Here is a 19,756-nt window from a genome sequence, read left to right as displayed (position 1 = left end):
TAGCTTTTAAGACATCATCATGTTTTTTTCCCTCTGTATTTAGGTAGAGGTCAATAGCAAAAGTCTGCAGTCTGAGCTGTAGCAGGATGATGGATTTGTCCTTCAAAATGCTGCCTGTGTAGTGGGTAGCCGAGTGCTGTCAGTAATGCACATGTGAAAGCGGGGGGACACGACGATGTAGAGTGCTCTGTGTGCTGAGGGGTTGGCATGTTTGTCACCTGCATAGGGTGGCAAAATTGAATTTTGCCTAAACTGCTGGGCTGACTCACTTCTAGGAACAGAGCACAGCGTGGAGAACAATCACAACAAAATATTTGCTGGAGGCCTTAGTTCTTCTGAATAGAGCATTGCTAACTGAAGTGTTCTTCTTTAAAGGTGATTCTCGTATTGTATTTCCGCCTCTGGATAATGGGAGGATCCATGCCCATGTTTTCGGAGCAGGACAATCCAGCTTCATTCTCACCGTATTTACTGACGAGGTACAATGCTGCTAATCAAACAGATTTCAAAAGTGTAGCCTTGACATTATTCTTAACCTGCACTAAAATGTTTTACAGATTGCAAATGAGAAGACTTATTTTGTTAACTTAATTACTTCTTATTGCTCTGTCTAGAACAGAAAGCAAACAGCATTATTTGAACCCCAAAGCATGCTCGGGGTCCTACAGAATAAATTACAGATGCTTTCTTACTGAAAAATGTGGGCTTATTTTTATGCAAAGCCCAAGGAACATAGTTAAATTTCCTGAGCAAAGGACTGGAAGGTCCAGTGACTGAAGCCTAATCCTTAAAACTGGCTGCTCCTGAGGTATGGGATGCAAGCATTTGGCTTCAGCTGAAGTTTGTATAAAAATGGGATGACCATGCTTTTTGGTGGAATATTGGTGGCTGATCAGTGAAGATGGAAGGCAGAACTCCAGTGGCACAGAATACTGCAGAGCTCTGGCTAAGCATAGGATGGAATGCTGTGGATTAATTAAAAACTATGAACCTGAAATTAGTGTTAACAGATATTTGTTATTTTATTACTATCTTTTTTTTTTTTTGTAAAAAAAAAGATACGTAAATGTTTAAATTTGGTAAAAATGCTTTTTTGGGTTTTTCTTGCTTTGCCTGGGACCCAGTGTGTGGTTAGGTGAGCTGATACCACATCCCTCTGTCTCTGCTGGGCCAGACTAGCCAGGTAGGGGCAGCTACAACTTTGTTTTTCCCTCCAAACCTACCCAGATCGGTGCTCTGAGAAGATGGTAGGAAGTTGATTTCCTCTTAAGACAGGGACATGTGTATAACTGTTTGCTCTGGTTAGTTACTGAACTGGGGAAAGACACTATGGAGGCTTCTGGAGGAATTTACTGACACCTCAAATGAAAATGGGAACAGTCCTCCTCTCTGTCACTTTCTGGCCTTGCTGGTTCCTCATTCCAACAGTGGAATTGCAGCTGAGACACAGGTTAAGATCAAGCAATTCTTATTCAGCATCTGCGGCAGAATCGGACTGGATCTCATTTGGGAGACCATTATGATAATGTGACAACAGCCTCTATTACCATTAAGGCTAGAAGTGCTTCCAGGAAGCACACTGGCTGATTTGGAAAGCTGTGATCTGTTCCCAGTATTTCTGGCAGATTCATTAATACCAGACCCTGTGTGGCACAGCATGAAGGATTTGCTGCTGTCCCTTTTTGCTATGTCTATGCTGAGATGGGGGTCACCAAGTCATAAATGATCCTGGCCTGATTCCAACTACGTATTCAATGCTGCAAATGTCTTTTGTGTGTTGCCTCTTCGTATCTTGTAATGACAGGGGAAGGTTTTTTTAAACCCAAAAGCCAAGCCATTCTTGGGGTATGAAACAGTGACTGTTTTTACCACCAGCACTACGGATTTTGTTAACAACCTTATGAAAGACAAGTGAGAATGCTGCTGGCTGAGGTCCTCCTTGGCACCAGCAGCAGCCCTGGCTTCACCATCAGTTCAGCAACACCTACCTGCTCCAAACCTAATGAAGAAAGCATTGCCAGTAAAAACCGGTATTGTGCTGGAGGGATTCTAAAACTCTGTAGTTATGTCAGCTGTTCCATTTCTTCTGAGCTTGATCTTAAACCTCACTTTAGCCAATTTACCCAGAAGCCTGTGTCTTCCATCCAGAAAACCCATCCTTTCAGCAAGCCCCAATGCCAGCTGTTATGTGGCTTTCTAACACACAAAGTTACATTTAGCTGGTCAGTTCCTTCACTGCTGATCTGGCACCAGCCTCCCACAGCTGATGTTCAGGCTTGGATCCTGACAACAGCAGCCGTGAAGTAGGTTTGTTACTGAATCCCGGTCAGAGTCCAGTCAGGAGACAGGACCAGAGTCTGTCCAGGAGAACGGGTGAGAGGCCAGAGTAAGGACAAGTGAGAACATGTGTCTGTGCGGGGTCCATCTGGGAGACAAGCTACTTACAGAACAGGTCCAAGGGCCATCCAGAGACATGGCTGAGCTGAAATGGGGCTCCTAGAGCAATGGGCATTAGGTGCAGGGCCAGGTGAGGCTCATCAGGGCCCTGACAGTGAGTTGCTGCAGTTCAGTATCTGCCACTTCTCCTGTCATGGATCTTGTTGATGACCTGTGATAGTCTCTGTCCTCACTCTCTGGGCAGTGTATGATCTAGAAAGAAGCTGGGTCCTGAGCTTCTGTTAACCTTAACCCAAGTCTCCTGGCACGAGCCTTCATCTTAGATGTGAGGTATCTGCAGAAGATATCTATAAATTCTTCTCTGCAAGTCTTGTTTTTCTGAATTCAAACCTTAAGCTGACCACCACCTTGAACTTGCAACCAGCTAACCTGAACGTGGCCAAAGACTGGCTTTCCTGATCCCATGCACCGTCGTAAGCCTGCGGGATCCACCTGCCAGCACGTTAGGCTTGCTCAGTAACACCTGCTTTCCTGAAACCAGGAAATTAACTTCAAAATAGTCAGTAAGCCATCAACTGCCTCAGAGCTAGCTATAGGCTCAGCTGTGCTGCTGGCAGTAGTCTTCATGTTATACCTGTGGGGTTTACCTGCAAACAAGAAATCTGAGTTGAGAGTTGTTTTTTTATTGTTGTATCTTGCCAGTCTTGCGGAGCTGTAGGAAGATGAATTAGTCAATGTGGATGATAACTCAGGGTAAGTTTCTGGACAGCTGGGTGGCAAATTTTTGCTAAATGGGCGAGCGGTCAATCCTGCAAGGTAGACAGAGACCCAATGACTGTCTCTGAGCTGACACCCCACAATGCACCCCCTAACCACAGCCCCTCTCTTGGCAACAAACCTTTTCCTTCCTCATGTCCTCATTCAGACTCAAACTATAACTCTCACCTGAGAATTTGTCTTACTGTGGCCAGAGCTGAAGCTACTGCTGCAGAGCTGGCATTGCGCCAGTCATCATGACTGCAGGACTGGGATGTCAGATGGAGCCAGTAAGGCTGAGTGCCGTAGGCCTGATTTCTAGGAAGAGCTGTGTGTCTGGCCGGTGGGAAGGCTAGGCTGAGGTACTGGGCTGGCATTCAGCTGAACTGCTAGGAAAAGGGATGCTGAAGAGATAAGATTGTTTTTAAAACCTGGTATTTCCACAGGGTGGAAGTAAGAAGCTGAGTAAATTGCTTGAGGGTGGATTTGGAGGTGACACAGCTTGCTGGCCCCAGTGTAAAGGGTGACATTAGGGTCTAGGACATCAAGGCCTGAAGATACTCAACATCCAAGTAGGTGCTGGTGTGTGTGGTTGTTTGCTCAGCTGGTGGATCCCCAGTCACACGGGAGAGTTTGTATTATGGCCCAGCCTCAGAGAAGCTGTGAGGCAGTGTGTGTTCCTCAGCTGTAGACACCTATAGCAGCAGCACATGAAGGGTTGCTGTCAGAAGCTTTTAACGAGGTTCTGAAGGCAGTAGTTAGGTCACAGCACTGAATTTAAAGCCAGGATGTTATTTGCAGGTTGGATTGAGTTGAGAAGTGGAAGAGCTAAGTTTGGTGTCAAGACCAGAAGGGAGAAGCCCCATGAAGCTAAAACAAAGGCCAGCATTGGGTGGTGATCTTGAGGCGGTTACTGACACCTTAACTGTGGCTGAAACAAGGGTTAGTGCTCAGGCAGAGGGCAAGTTGTTTTGTAGCAATCTGAGGATCATGCAGGGCACAAATGGGAGTTTCTCTTTGCAAGCAGTCGTCTTTATTTGCACTGAGCTTGAAATGCGGTTATTGTGCATGTCTCACCAGGGTGAGTGTTATGGTTTTCAACAGAGTTGAATGTTATTGTAAGACTCGGCCAACTCTGTGGAGCTAGGAGGAAGGCTGATGACAACAAGTAGAATAAGAAAGAAAAGCAGTAATTTAGAAATGTGTGGCAGTCTTTGTGAAATGCATAAAGTTAGATTTGGAGTCGGGGTTTTGGCTGACACAGGATGAACCCAAAGGAGTATTGTTAACTCTGGCAAGGTTTCTGTGTCAGCTGGTGAGCTGTACGGGTGTGGTTTGTCCTGATAAACGTAACACAAGGGTTATTAGAGCTAGATTAGGGGTAGGTGTAAGTTGTGGGTTTGAAAAATATTGAGTAATGAGGTCAGATTTTGTCAGCCCTTGTGATGCTTGTAGTGTAAATTAGATGGCTGAGGGTGTGAGAGAGGTCTATGCATCCATGACTGTGTGGAGGAGGGGAGCGTATAGAAATTAAGGTGTATCAATTAAATCTAAGAGGATACAGGTTCAAAGCAAGCCAAGGAGGTGGCTTGCAACAGGTAGTTCAGCTGGGGAGCTCCTTCCTGCAGGATGCTGTGGGTGTGCTGAAAGTTTATGCAGACTCAAAAGAGAGATTTGCCAAGTTAAAAAAAGAAATCCAGGCTACTATATATGCAGAAACCATGTTCAACTTGGGGACATTATGCTAGCTAGAAACGGGAAAAAATTATCATGTTCTTATATGCTTTGCTTGGCATTAATTTTTGGTCACTGCTGGAGAGAGGAACCTGGTCTAGACAGACCTTTGATGTGGCCCAGTTTGCCTTTAGAACATGACTACGTGTTCTGTGTAACCTGTACCCAGTTTTGGGCAACACAAACGTATAAATTATACAGATAATTACTTATTTAACCATTGGAAGACAAAATATGCTGGAATAGTGACAGTTTTTTAGTCTTTAAAAAGAATAATCATCTGTTTGGTATGTTCACTAAATTACTGTCCTTAAAATTACAAATGATATTCCCAGACACCTTAAAACTTCCAGTGACATAAATGAAAGCCATATTTCCATGTCCTTCAGTGTGTTTCTTGGCAAGAGTGATCTGAGAAGATGAAATCTGTCCATCATTCCCTTTCCCGGCGAAGGCAGAAATGAAGGTGTTGGGAATCTTGCTGTTTGTAAGCCCTGCCATTGCAGGCTGTTGTATGCTGCAGAAGGGATGTACCTTCTTCAGTGACCTACCTTAAAGAACATAGATTTCCTGTCGTTGTGACTTGCCATCCCAAAATCTGCTATAGGTGATCTGTTGCAATAGAAAACCTGATCTCAAACCTCTGTTGAAACATTCTGGCTTGTACTGGATGAAAGTTGAGGAAGAAGGCAATTGAAAAGGTTTTGAGAGCTACCCAGTTTTAGGTAAACAGTGTACTGAAGTGCAGCTCAAGTGCTAGCAGGTCGTTGAGTGGTGGGGCTGTCATGTTTCAGGCATTTTGCACAATGTTTCTTTCTTCTGCTCTTCTTGAGGGGAAAGAAGTAGGAGGCCTCCAGGTAAATGGATTGTATTGCTAACACCATAGTAAGACAAGGGAAAAGTCCGTTGTATAGCATCTCTCAAGGTGTTTGAAGCAGATTAAGTCCTGCCAGCCATTTCAAACTAAGAAAGTATGGGTTTTTTTTAAACTATATCTTTGGGAGTCAAGTCATATTAATTTTTGGTGGCATTTGCTTGTGACTTCCCTTGGCTGATCACTCTGGGCAAGAAGCAGGCTTCTTTGTGGTGTTGCATTAAATAGTTAATGCATTTCTACTAAGACTGCCTTGAGATAACGTTGTCCTACGGTTGAACTGCTCTCTGTAAGCCGGCTTTCTGTATTTGCTGTTTCAATCAGGTAAATGAGAATTCAGTGCCTCGGAAAGCTGAAGAAATGCTTACACATAAAAACTGGCACATGCTCCTTTTCATAGAGATTTGTGACTGTTTTCTGAGCAATGCATTTAATAATCCTAGTTGTAAATTCAAAGAGAATGAACTACTGAGAGGTACACAACAGACCTGTGCTGGAGCAGTGGGTCCCTGTGCCAGCCAGCTCTGCCAAGACAATAGAAGTCAAGTGCAGCAACTGCTCTGGTATGGGATTTTCACTGACCTTAGGCTGGGAACTGGAATTAAAATAGACCCCTGTGACATCAGTTCTTAATTATCCAGGCCTGCACATGCTTCCTGAGTGGAAAAGTTCAGCCCCACTTGTAATCTCTGCAGGCACCTAGCATTCAGGGCTTACTTCTAGACAAAAGGGAGAGCAACAGCGTCAGTAAAAATTGCTGTCATGCCTACCCAGGGGCCAGACAGTCCATACATTAAGTGTAAAATGTGTTCTTTATTTCAAGGGGGCTGGGGGAAAGCCTATCTGGAAGATGGTGCTACAAAGCAAAGGCCATCCTACAGTAGCAGGTTCCCAGAGCCACATGAAAGATTTCAGCATCTCTCTTAGTTAAGTTTTCTTGGTTTAATGAATAAACTCAGGTAGGTGTTGCTGCTCTGGAAATCAGCTTGATAGGCATTTTTAATGGGCCATGGTGCTTGCTGCAAGTGTTGGTTACACAACAAGCCTTCCCTTCCAAAAGCCTGCATGTGCAGTGGAGGGGGTGCAGGCGAAGCAGAGGCCACTGACTCCTATAGGCGCGATGCATTTTGCTTTTCAGAATACTTCCATGCAGGAAGGCTGGACCATAGCCAGTCTCTGGGGCAAGGCAGCATGCCCAGGACATCCCTTTGGCTCCCGCCAGTGTGGGGTAGGTAATGCTCTGGGGTGCGATGGACCGTTTCCAGAAATGTTATCACAGCGGGTTTATGAGGTCTGGTTTTTAATTTCCTGAGGATCAGCCACCAGTATCTCAGCGGCTGTCCAGTGGATGCTCCATCCCCTGCCACCTCAGTGAGCCTCTTCTGAGGCAATTGCCCACTGATGGCTGGGGGTTTTGGCTGTGTGACTTCTGGAGTGCGTTGCTGTCGGTGGCAAGCTGTGGATCATGTTTGATCACAAGGCATGCTCTCACCCACAGCACACGGGGCTTTGTGGAGGGAAAGCAGTACATGATCGGTCTCAGGTTTTCCAGCATTGAGACTCTGACAGCAGGCTCGGGTTTCACTGGAAATTCACAGGCTCTTTGAAAGCCTACTCTGCAAGAATTTGTTATTTTTCAGATTCCTAGCCACAGAGTTGAAACAACTGAGAGGGTGCCGTTCACCAGATCAAAGCTCTTCAGGCTGTAAAGCTATAGAGCACATCGTAGTCTGCCTTTCCCTTTGTGCCCGGGGTGCATATAAACCCACCTTCCAGAGGAGTTACCTTGCTATTCATGAAGCTGCAGCTGTCTGTTTATTTGTATCTTTGTCTTTCGTACTCTGTCCTCTACTGACTGACAGCTTTTTTTCCCTAGATGCAAAAGTTTTGATGAAAGGGAACACATAGGCACTTTTTCCAGTTACAAGGATTTTCTGTCTAGTCAATATTTGCATTTGGATGCTAAATTGAAATTGGAATGTCTATTGCTTCCTTGTGTAGTCTTACTCCATCACTGAATGTGCTGCATAGGCAGAGTGTGATTTTTCTTCTAAGGCTACGAAAAGAGAATGTTTAGGCTGACAGTATACAGAGCAGGAAAATAAACTCATGTGGGAAGGTATGACTGGACTGGCAGTTCCCCAGGGGAAGTGCAAATATATACAATTTTAAGACAATATCCTTAAATGCCACCACCTGGTTATAACTGCAGCCACATGTGTCCTAGGAGGACATTATTGTGAAGCGGCTCATCAAACACACTTGGTTTTAGGGCTTTGTAGAGGATGAAGAAAGCCTTGAGTTGAAATCAGTTCAGCTGTTAATGCAAGTGAGAAGCTCTTTTCCCTAATAAAGGAGCTCTTCTCACCCTTAGAGTGAACTGAAACTTCCCTGGCTTGCTGGTAGGTCTGTTCAGAAGAGTATTAACAAGGTCTGTGACTTCTGAAAGGGCAACAACTACCTTCCTGCTTCTGTTTCAGATCCCCCCTTCTTCGTACACTCCATTCTTTTCCCAAATACCAATTAAGTGCACTGTTATCACCTGTCTTCTTAGATAGGTCCATTTTTTCCCCAACCAGGAGAATATTTTGCCTTTGCCTTGCTAAAATCTCCAATGCAGGAAAATCTGCTTGCAGGTGGATACCCTGTTGGGTCGTGGGGGGTAAGGTTGCTTATCAGGAATGGGACAGGTTGTCCCTGAACTGGGTAAGTGGTAGGTTGTACCCACTGTGTGCACCTACAAAGAACAGTCACTGGCCCCTGTTTTTCCATGCAGCTTCTGTGGGACATGGTCTGAGTCTTGTGATCGCTTGTGTAGCTCAGTTTTGGAAAGAAATCTGTAAGCATAGTCCCTGGGTGCTGGGTAGAAAAGCTTACAATGCTCCAAAATCAGAAAGCAGATGAAACTCCTCATAAATTTCTGTAAATCTTGTAATATTTTTTTTTTTAGCTAGTCTCATAATCCTCACATGCTGTGATCGCCTGGATTTGGCAGAGCTGAGACTATGGCTTTTCCAAGCTTGTTAGTCTTGATTACAGTAAAGGGTAACAGATGATCTCTCAAGTGTTTTTCTGTTGTATTATTTATGGCTTTAGGTAGTACCCTTTACTTTCATTTTTGCAACAGAAGCAATTAATTCAGGTAGTTGTATCTTGCAACAGGTTGTAGATACGAGTCACCCTGTATTTATCTCAAACATGGCACACAACAGTCAGTACATTTAAACTACAAAATTTAAAACTAAGCAAACAGGATTGCCATGACAACACCGGCTACCTACAGGAGGAGCTGGTTTTATGAACATGGCAGAGAAGTGAAAAGGAAACACTTGATACTTGCTGAAACTTGGATTTCCGTGTTCAGTTTGCAAATAGAAAAAAACCCAAACAACTCTGCTGTAATGCAAATGATGTTACCCAGCCCGAGGGAAAACCGATTGCCCATCAAGAGGCAGATTCTTCCAGTCACCTCACCAGTAACACTGTTTTGCCCGAGATTAATTGATGGAGTAGATGTTACACGCAGGGATTTTTCTCCCTTGGAATTCCAGTGGACATGAACAGCAATATAAAGATCTTTAATTTAAAATATAATTCAGTTAGTCAACTAATTTAAAGAAAATACTTTTGTTACCATTTGCAGGTAGGTTGCTGAAATGCAGTTAGCTCCTGGAGTGATTCTGTGAATCTTTGAGTCTTTTCAAAATTTGCCAATTATTTCCTTGAGGTGTCAGCTTTGGTGAGAGGGTTCTTCCAAAGTTTCTCCTGCATTTAGCTTTCTTCCTGATTAGCCTTGTAGTATGAGAACCACACAGATATAAAGGAGTATCGTGTGCTTTTGACAGCCATAAGTAAAAAGCAGTACTGAATTGTCAGTAACTATTATTAGCATCCTGTTATTTTTCTGTTCCTAGTACCTAGAATAGCGATAGCTTTATTTTATACAGACATCCATTGTATTCAAGGATAGGTTACCAATACCGAAAGCATATCCAAACTTTTGCCTGGATCGGAGCTTGCTCAAGGCTTTCTTGCAGCTTATAAATGCCTCCTGAAATCAGGCACTGCCCTCCTGGATCTTGCTTCTGTGCCTGCTAATGGCACATGCACAGTCAATGAGGGTGTTCAGGCTTGATGACAAGAGATGTGGCCAAGGACTCTCCAGTAGGGTGTCTGGACAGGTGAACCAGCTGACCGTATATAGATGGTAACGACCGTCATAGGCTTTAAAATTATTCACTGCTGTTGGCAGAGTGTATTTAAGAGACTAATTATTGCTGTAATGGAATGGGGTGATTGTCCATCCCCTCTGGGACCTGCCTCTGGCAGCAAGTTGTGCACATGGCTCCCAAGGAAGACAGAAACCTCACAAGCACGTGGAAAGAGAGACTTGTTTACAACCCCCTCCTGATCAGCACATGTCTTCTCATTTTCAAGAGCAGTTTGTCCTAACCTTCCACAGAAATGCATTAACTCAGTTGATCTGGCTACCTCGAATTCCTCTTAAAATTTGTGTCATCGTTTAACCCTGGCTGGCAACTAACCCCCACACAGCTACTCGCTCATTGCCCCCTGCTAGTGGGATGGGGGAATCAGTAGAGTAAAAGTAAGAAAACTCGTGAGCTGAGATAAAGACAGTTTAATAGGTGATGCAAAAGCAGTGAGCACAAGCAAGGAACTCATTCACCACTTCCCATGGGCAGGCAGGTGTTCAACCACCGCCAGGAAAGCAGGGATCCATCAGGTGTAACGGTTACTTGGGAAAAGAAACTCCATTGCTCTGAATATCCCCCCTTCGTTCTTCTTCCTCAACTTTATATGCTGAGTATGGTGTCCTATGGCATGGAATATCCCTTTGGTCAGTGGGGGTCGGCAGTCCTGGCTGTGTCCCCCACTAGCTTCTTGTGCTTCCCCAGCCCGCTCGCTGCTGAGATGGGGTGAGAAGCAGAAGAGCCCTTGGCTCTGTGTAAGCGCTGCTCTGTAATAATGAAAACATCCCTGTATTATGAACACTGTTTTCAGCACAAATCCAAAACACAGCTCCATACTAGCCAATATGAAGAAGATTAACTCTACCCCAGCCAAAACCAGCACAATTTGTTAAACTGACTCAATTTGTTGTGGCAGCAAACTGTGTTTATTTATTCTGTGCTGCATAACATTTTATTAGCTCCCACCTTATCAGTGAAGATGCAGAAAAGCAACTAGTCCGTCTTTTGCAGTGGTGCATTTTGTAAAGATCCCAAATGTTGTGTCAGTCCTTCCTACTCAACAGCCCAGCCTGAGTAAGTTGGGGAGGGTTTCTCGTATGTGTTTTGGTTTGCATACAAACTTCCATGAATATTGTGGTACTTACTGAAAATGTTAATGTGCCATGGCATAAAAGGACACTCCCTCCAAAAGCTGGGCTCTCCTAAGGCATCAAGTGCAAAACTAAGTCAGTACTGCTGAAAATCCTAATGTACACACTTGTAACAGTATTGTATGCCATGACATTATTCAGATTGACATAAATGAACATACTTTTTCTTTTAAAAGTAAAGCTAGAAATGGATCTCAGTTTGGCTTTTAAGTAGCTGTAAATAGATGCTGGCAACCTTTTCTTAGTTGACGTTGTGTTGAGGCTGGTACAGAAGTCTTGTTTTGTATCGCAGCCGAGCAGAGGTGAGGCCAGGCCACATGTAACATCACGAGTGAGCGCCTTGTGATTAAGCTCCACCAGATTTTGCATTGCTGTGTTTCTCTGTAATGAGGTCCAGAAAAGATTGGCTTGGTGACTAGAAAAGATGTATTTGTTTCTTTAGAAATAGTGAACAATCAAAATTGTAAGAGGAGATTGGGTAAAATTAGATTATGTTTTTGAGGGATGCTTTCTTAAATAGAAACTGGCTTTTTAATCACTGCCTCTGTTCAGAGAGAAGATGGATTTTCTCTGACTTTTCCCCTTGTTTACTACCTCAGAGGGGGGAGGGGAGGAAAATGGAGGCATAGAAACATACTAAATGGCTGAAAACCCTAAAAATGTGGGAATATTCCGTTTTCCATCAGAACTGGGAGCTTAGAAAGATTTGCAGGGAAATGAGAATGTGTCTTTTCCACTGTTTACAATGAGATGTTATTCCAGCTCTGTAAGCCTCCCTTCTTTTGGGTCTCTGTGCTGCTGCAGATATTACTTTTTTTTTCAGATGAGAAGAGAAACTGATATCCTAACTGTCTGTTGTTATTTAAACATGGTTTCACAAAAAATTTAGGCCTGTTCCATCCCTGTGTCTTGGCACAGCACCCATCTGGGAACTTCCATCCTGCCTGCCTGGAGTCACGTTTAGCTTTGGTGTCTTACCCCTTCTGCAACAAATACAATATAATGTTGTTAAGTGCTGCTGTAAGGGGATGCATTTTGACCCCAAAGAGGCATGTCTGTAAGTGGTGAGTGAAACAATTCTCTGTCCACATGGCGTGACATCTCTTGGGCATCCTTTGTTATTGTTTTAATAAACCTGCTAAGGTACTGCAGCAACTGCATGTGGTAACAACAGCAAAAGCAGGCTCAGATGGAAGAAATCCTATGCAGGATAGAATATAGCTTCATTTCTTTTTGAGTATTTGCCATCTTTGGTGCTGTTCATAATGTGGATTTTCCATCTGCAAACCAAGGAAGATTTTGTCTGTTCTAAGACTGTTGCAATTTTGGTTGGTTGACTTCATGACTGCTGTAATAATCTCCAACCTCTTGCATACAAAAGTATTTGAACTTTTATAAATGTGGTTTGAGGGGGATGCACGTTGGGCAAGTAGGTGCCAAGCAGCAAAAGGCTGAGAGGGAGAGGGGATGTTGGTTTTATTTTATTTTTTTCTTAGTGTTTCCCGCCCCCCCCCCCCTTTTTTCTTGTTTTCTTTAGCCCAATCATACATATGCTGTTCTTGCTCAGTCTTCTGAAAGCCTGCATACTTCCCAGAGGGCAGCATGTTTCCCATTTCCATTCCCCATTAATTTCCTCTCTGCTGAGAGTACCAATTAATGAAGATTACAACACTTTGAAAGGCTCCCTGCTTCTCCATCGCTTCTGTGGCCCATCTCATGCAAACTGTCCCCAGCCCTAATAAGCTATGATGGGATCAGCCATGAATCACTCTCTGCTTCCCTTCTTCTGTATTTCCTCTCTGTGCTGGGATGCGAAGAAAAAAGGTCTGAATTTTAATTGCTCGATATTGTGCACATAGGAGAAATCATAAATTGTAAGTTAACCTCAGCTAGAAGGACATTTTGTGTTGCAGGAGCGATGCAGTGAACTGTGTAGCAGTTCAATATATGTACGTACCTGCTTAGTTATTATTCATTTATTGTTGAAGTTGGTAGAAAGTCACTTCAAAAATTTAACATTCAATAGGAGATGAAGACCTCTTAATTTTCCAAAGGCTGGTGCACAGAAACCATGCAAATATTATTGATTTTATGTTATTTCTTTAAACGATCTGTTGAAGTGCCCCTTACCTACGTTAGCATCATCTCTTTATTGACAGAAAGTTGTGGTATTGCCTGTGTGTGCAGAGTTTTGTGGGGTTTTGGTGGGTTGGGATTTTTTTTCTCCCCCATCCTTCCATATAGTATGTGGTAATTGCCAAAGAAAAACGTTTCGTATGTTGGTGGTCATTTCATGTATTATGTTACCTGTTCTCTTTTGCAGGTTTCTAACTTACTCCTACCTTCTGGCCTTCAATGCATGGCTTCTGCTGGCACCGATCACCCTGTGCTATGACTGGCAGGTCGGCAGCATCCCTTTGGTCGAGTCTGTTTGGGATGTGAGGAACTTAGCCACAGTGTTCCTGGTGCTGGTGATGACGTTACTTAGCCTGCACTGTATAGCTGCATTCAAGGTAACACCAAAAGACATGCAATACAAAGTTTTGTTTAAAATCTTTTGTGTCCTAATCTTCAGATGTAATGGTCAGTAAGCATGAGTTTTCCTCTCAAATGCATTGGATCGAGATGAAAAAAACATACCACTATATAACTAATGCAGGCAAGCATAACAGATAAAAATGTCCCTCTAGTTCAGTGTCTCAGTCTCTAATTGGTCTGATTTGAGGGCAAAACTTGGCCTGGAGTACTGCATTCAATTACTGCTAATGATCCAAACCCCACTGAAGTTGTTAAGCATCTCTGCCTCTCCCATAGTCATTAGGCTCTTAGTCGCTTGCTTCAGACAGGACTGGGACCTGTCATCTGTAGAGCCATTTGAAAATAAAATCAGTTATTTTATTCGTACCTTTGCTATGCTTCTAAAACCTAAACGTGGATACATCTTGATAAGAAGGTTTCCCATCAGCAGAGTAATGGAATGTGGAAATTGGAAATGATCTGGAAACTGTTATTTAGCGTAAATAATACAGTTGGTAAGCCATGCTTCACAGTTCAGCTTTCCAGATCCACCATTAATTGTATGGCAGAAATGAAAGTGAGGTTGTACTAGAGTTGTCACAGATCAGATATGCACTTACATGGAAGGGGGTTTTTGTGTGGATCATAGAAAGTTGCAAGCTATTCCTCCTTCAGCTCTGTTGTGGAGGCTTCTTTAGGAGAGGTATTGGTAATCATTTTTTAAATAGTGCAGAAGTTTCTCTTCCTTAAACATACTTATCACTGAAAAGCATAGTAGGGGAGTGACAGGTTTTTAATACCTATATTATGCTAAAATGTGCAGGTCATGTACGTGCTTCACTCTCTACCCTGGCAGTCTTCCTGTGCTCCTGATAAGAGACAGAAAATGAACCAAGCAGTTTGAGACTCTGGAATCATTAATTTAGGTTATACATTGACTGATGCTGTATGGGAAATATAGGAAAATACCCTATAGGGTATTCACTAGTTCTACCTGCAGGTTGTACATCATCTTGTATTCCTCCTGTTTTCATTACTCAGTGCTAGAGATATTCAGAAGTGTTTGTAGTAGACCTAATCCTGTTCCCAGGGAAGTTAATGATAAAATTCTCATTAGCCCAGTACTGAATACTTCTGAAAAATCTTATCCCATGTTCTTTGAAGTTTTGGTTGCTTTTCATTTCTTCTCCTGTTGTTGGAATTGGTACCATGTATAAGATTAATGTTGTTGGTTTGCTGGGAAAAAAAATCTTTCAAGATTATCCAAAGACGTTTTGTGTTATTTTGGGTAAAACAATAATCCAGAAGGATTGCTTTGGGTACCTGAATAGTTTGTCTTCTCTCAAACTAAAACCCAAAATATTTCAAAATACTTTGTGCATTAAGTGTCTAGAAGTTACCGTACTTCTTTTCCATCTGGGTTTTTTTTGGGTTTTTTTTTTTTTTCCTTAAAGGCAAAACATTTCAGTCTGGATTTATGAATAACACTGCTTGATTTGAAGCTGCCACTTCTTATTTTTTTAAGAGTAAGTTCTCTGCTTTGCTCTTAACCACTATTAATGTTGCATTAAGCAACACGAATTTAATTCTCCAAGCATTTACTCTAGTGGATGCTTTGAAATTAATCTTGTAGATTCCTTTGTGTTTATCCTTGAAAACCCTAAACTCGGAATAAGTTGAACCTGAAGTGATCTGCTTTTGTGTCTAAGCCAAGTAAAACCAGAACCATCACCTATTCTTGACGAAGTGCTCTAATCAGTCTCTACTCACAGCCTCCCAGCAAACCCACTGTGAACGCAGAACTGGTAATGGTCCCAGTGGGTCAACTTGGACATGTTTCCCACAGCTGTAGGTATAATTAGAGGTAGCTGAGATATTCTGCTTTTCAGGAAGTTCTGATTATCTAAAACTATTTTCGATTTTATTTTTAATGACTCTCTTAACAACACAGTTTTGATACTGCCACGAAGTGGTATGAAGCTGATTGGGTGGTGCCGAGCAGAATGAATTATTGAGGCAAGCAAACAGTAGGAAGAGGCACATTTCCTGGAAATAAATTGTCCTGTTTGGCTTTAGACAGTCTTGGGAATGTCTTCTACAGCTAGGAGAGGGAAGTTCAGGACATGTGAACTGCAGCCACAATTCATTATGTTAGGGTCTTAAGAAAGTTTCTTTCCAAATGCAACAGCAGTGGCCTTTCATATGACATTGTTCCCGCCAAGGAGGACCATCCTTCAGTGAAGCCCCAGGCAGGCTAGTTCTCAGTATTTTGCAGGGTGTAGGCAGCATGAGACGCATCAGTTAATTTTTCACATTTCATAAAGTGTAAGGTGTTCTGTTTTTTTTTTTTTCGCAAAAAATGCACAGAACTCTTTTTGCAGCCATTTTTCTCTCCTCTTTCATTGCAAAGTCTAAACTGGAAGCAATAGCTTGCAATTTTCTAAGGAATGGTTTTAGAGTGAACAGGCATGCCGTTTGTGTGCTGTTCATTTGAGTGTGTAGGTGTGCAGGGGTAAGAGAGGACAAAACCTCACATTCATTCTCATTGGCACTAACACTTTCCTCTCTGTGGTATGGAGAATGGAAATACTAGAAATGATTTTGGCAGAAGTGAAGACTGTGCAGTGAACACTGAACTGATTTTCAGTGGCAAGAGGCATTGAATGTGCAGCCACAAAACAAGCTCACAGGAGACTTGCAGAATATATTACATGGACTGTAATTAGAGAATGCATGTATTGGATTTCTGCCTTTGTTGCCATTGAATTTTAAACAGGGCTAATTTGTTGTTGACGTTTGTGATTAGGTTAATAACCCTGTTGGCATGTGTGTGTAGTGCTGATAAAGGACATCTAAGGGATGAAGCTTTTTTGTTCCATTTCACTTCATGAACGTTGTCGTACCTCAGAAGGAGAAGAAACAGTGCAAGATTCCTACCCATAAGTGCTTTGCTTGGAACATATCTGTTACTGGGTGGGGTTCTTAATGCTGAAAACTGCAGAAACAGTGAAGGCAGCTTTCCAGTTTGTTATTGTTGGGCAAGAGAAGCCTCCCTTCTTGTCCACCTCATGCACTTTCACTGTTGTCCTCCTTACTTAATGAGGAAGTCACTTGAAAAATTGCTTTGTTAATTCCTTGTACATAACTTGTATTTGCTGGATCATTTCATCTGCGTAGTTAGTGGCAATCCTTCTTGCTTATTGGCCAAAGAGCTCCCCATGAGCACATGACAATTAATGTCCATCTTCAGGAGGCCTGATGGGAGTTAAGAAAAGGCCTGCCCCTTGTTGCATCTCCCACTGTGGGAGTAAAGGACCTTGGTGTCATTTCTGGCCAAGATTTTTCCATAGTGACTAACGTGGCAAAGTTTCATTCTGTCATTAAGCACCTCTTTGAAATGTTTTGAGACTTGATTTTTCACCACGCAGATGCCTTCACAGCATGCTCTGAAAATTGGCCTCTCTTGAGCACCAAGAAGTCACCAGTGGGTCTCGAAATGCTCAAGCTCTCTTCAGCTCTTTGCAGTGAACTTCCTCACCCAGCCTGGTTGGGCTTCGAGTAGCATGCTGGGGATGTAACAAAGGCTGGGGATGCTATTGCAAATGCCTGCAGGCCAGAAAAATAATAATATTTGGGAAAAGATGAGATTTGTTTATTGTTCATTTTCAAAGACAGCCTCAGCTGCAAGGAACTGACATTGTCTGTCTTCCACCTTTGGAACCAGGTAGATTACACAGGTACCAGTGGATTGGATGAAGTGCTATCTTTTTGGTTGCCAAGCCCACCAGTTACAAGGCCAGAGAAATAATCTACCTGGTGCTTCAAAGGGCCAGTAGCATACGCAAGGGCCCATAGCACTGCCTTTCTACACGGGAAGAAATGGTGAGCACCTGGTGAACTAGAGAGAGGACAGTTCTTGGCATAGCGTCTGGATGACAGTTATTTCTTTGACATGTCATAATAATTCAGTGAGCATGAAAGGAAGACCCTTCAGATGTTTGAAACACCGCTGTGCCTGGCATTTTTAGGTCGCTGCTTAATTAGCAGTGTGATTAAAATGCAGCTTGTCCTGTGGTTGTAGCTATGAACGTATGTACAGAGCACATGACGGATCAGATACTGCTTTCTGTATGGTACCTGAGGGCTGATAGTGGGAAAAGTCATGTGTGTGCGATGGGGAAATTTGGAGCAAGGTGATCTGGAAAACTAATTTGAAACAGTAGCTTTTGTATCTGATCAGTCTGGGGGAATGTATTGTGCCTCATGCTGCTTGGCCCTTGTCTTGCATTTGTGCTCATGACCAGTGCTATGGAGGTACCTCGTGGTGGTTCACAGCACCTTCTACTATTCAGCAGGAACACATATTGATGTGCAGCAGAGCCGCTACTTATGTTTCACATCAATTCAAAAAAAATAGTCTCTAGTGTCCTCTAGGATAAACCTCTTTAAAGAACATGCTTTGCTGTTCTGTGTGATGTGGCTACATATGGTACAGGAAGGTGTGATGGTTTTCTGGTTATAATCATTACATGCAACTGAGATATGTGTTATTATCCTTTCATATGCTACAGTTGGTTGTTTTTTCCTCCAGGTCTAATTTTAAGGTAATGCTGCCTCTTTATATTTCTCTGCATAGTGCTTCTTAGCCAAGACAAGGCATTTTATACTTACGACTTTAATTCGTGCTGTAATTGGCATCATATTGCCATTTATCTGGTGGTTTATATGTCTGAATATCATCTAAGCATATAACTCAGTCACTCACAGACTATTTCTTGGCTGAAAATGTTTAATACCATGAAGGAGAGGAATGCATTTGCATCTCCCTTTGTGAGCATGTTTCTGTTGTTTTTGCTAGCACTCATTATGTGTATTCTATCATGCTATTTACTTTACCCTGCACTCCTGAGACCTTTGCCTCGTTTCCCAGGTTTGGCATTTCATTAATAAATCACAGCTTATGGACCTTTCTGGGGAACAATTGCCTTTTATAATATTCTACAGTAGTACCAGCATAGTTAGAAAGTATGCCTAGCAAAATTCATATGCCACAACACTTCCAGAACAATACCTGCTTCAAAGGCATGGCAAGGGTGAATAAAGCTATTTATCGACGGGGTTTATCTGATGAGCTGGAAACCACAGTCATTTTCATAAAAGGTCCATTTAAAATAAATCCTGCTTTCATTTTCCTGAGGGCCCACTTGAATTCCTTCCACACAGAGAGAAGGTCAGGACTGATGTTTGTAATCCTTAGCAGCAAGGTTTTTCTGTGCGGCTTCTGTTGTTAATGTTTTCTGCGGGGAGAGAGTAATAAGCCAGAAGGACTCTGTTTAGTGGAAGCTGGAGGAAGGTGGGGAGTCCCTTCCAGGTGCCCTGTGTGCCTTGGCAGCTGTATTTCTGCTCTGATGAGTGCTGCGAGTGGATCAGCTCCTGGTCCCTGGTGGGGCTGGAAGAAACACGAAAGCCTTCCCAGGGTGCTTGCTGTGCCAGCTGACAGACTTGAGCAAAAGAAGAAACCTTCCTCAGTCTGTATGCAGTTGCTATTCTAAATTAGAAAGCAAGCACAAGAACTGTCAAAATACCTTTTGCATCATTATTTTTTTTCTTGGTAGATGTTTGAAATAACAGGTTTGGAGTGTGGTACTCTGAGTAAATACAGCCATCACTGAAGTAGTTCTGATTTGGCTCACCATGAAGATATTCAGCATCTCACCAAATGGGCTCTTAACTCCTGCAGGAGTTTGTCACACTAGGTAGCTCATTTTCATAGGGCCAGGTAGTTCTGCCATTTTCAGCGTATTAACACTGAATTCCTATATTTTTAAAGATGCTCTTTTTATTTCTACCATTTTCTTCTTCTGATTTAATATTTCAAGGCCACTCAGAGCTGAAAGGTTCTGGAATGGCATAATAGTGTGGGTGAGTAGGAGAGGGTGGCTAGAATGAGGATCAAGAAATTTACAGCTGCAGGAGATAATGATGCTCATTGTGGTCTTAGTTAAATGTTAAGGCATGAAACTATTGTGTGATTTTGTTGTTGTTGTTTTGTTTTGTTAGGATCCTCTTGTTCTGTGTTACCTCTTGAGAGCAAATTTGCCATGAACAGAGTTGCT

General features: G+C 42.8%; 1 protein-coding gene across 2 annotated transcripts in view; it reads left to right on the top strand.

The window, feature by feature from the left end:
* TMTC1 (transmembrane O-mannosyltransferase targeting cadherins 1) overlaps positions 1–19,756 on the top strand; it is a 167,461-nt gene that overhangs the window by 75,473 nt on the left and 72,232 nt on the right. For both annotated transcript variants that reach the window (XM_080393553.1, XM_080393552.1), the window contains exons 7-8: positions 376–479; positions 13,447–13,636. In XM_080393553.1, the coding sequence (XP_080249679.1) occupies positions 376–479; positions 13,447–13,636 (294 nt within the window). The remainder of the gene's footprint in view (positions 1–375; positions 480–13,446; positions 13,637–19,756) is intronic.

This window comes from Falco punctatus, assembly GCF_963210335.1.
Source record: "Falco punctatus genome assembly, chromosome: 6".
Lineage (NCBI taxonomy): Eukaryota > Metazoa > Chordata > Aves > Falconiformes > Falconidae > Falco > Falco punctatus.
Note: the sequence above shows the minus strand (reverse complement) of the source record. Positions and strands in the feature narration are given on the sequence as shown.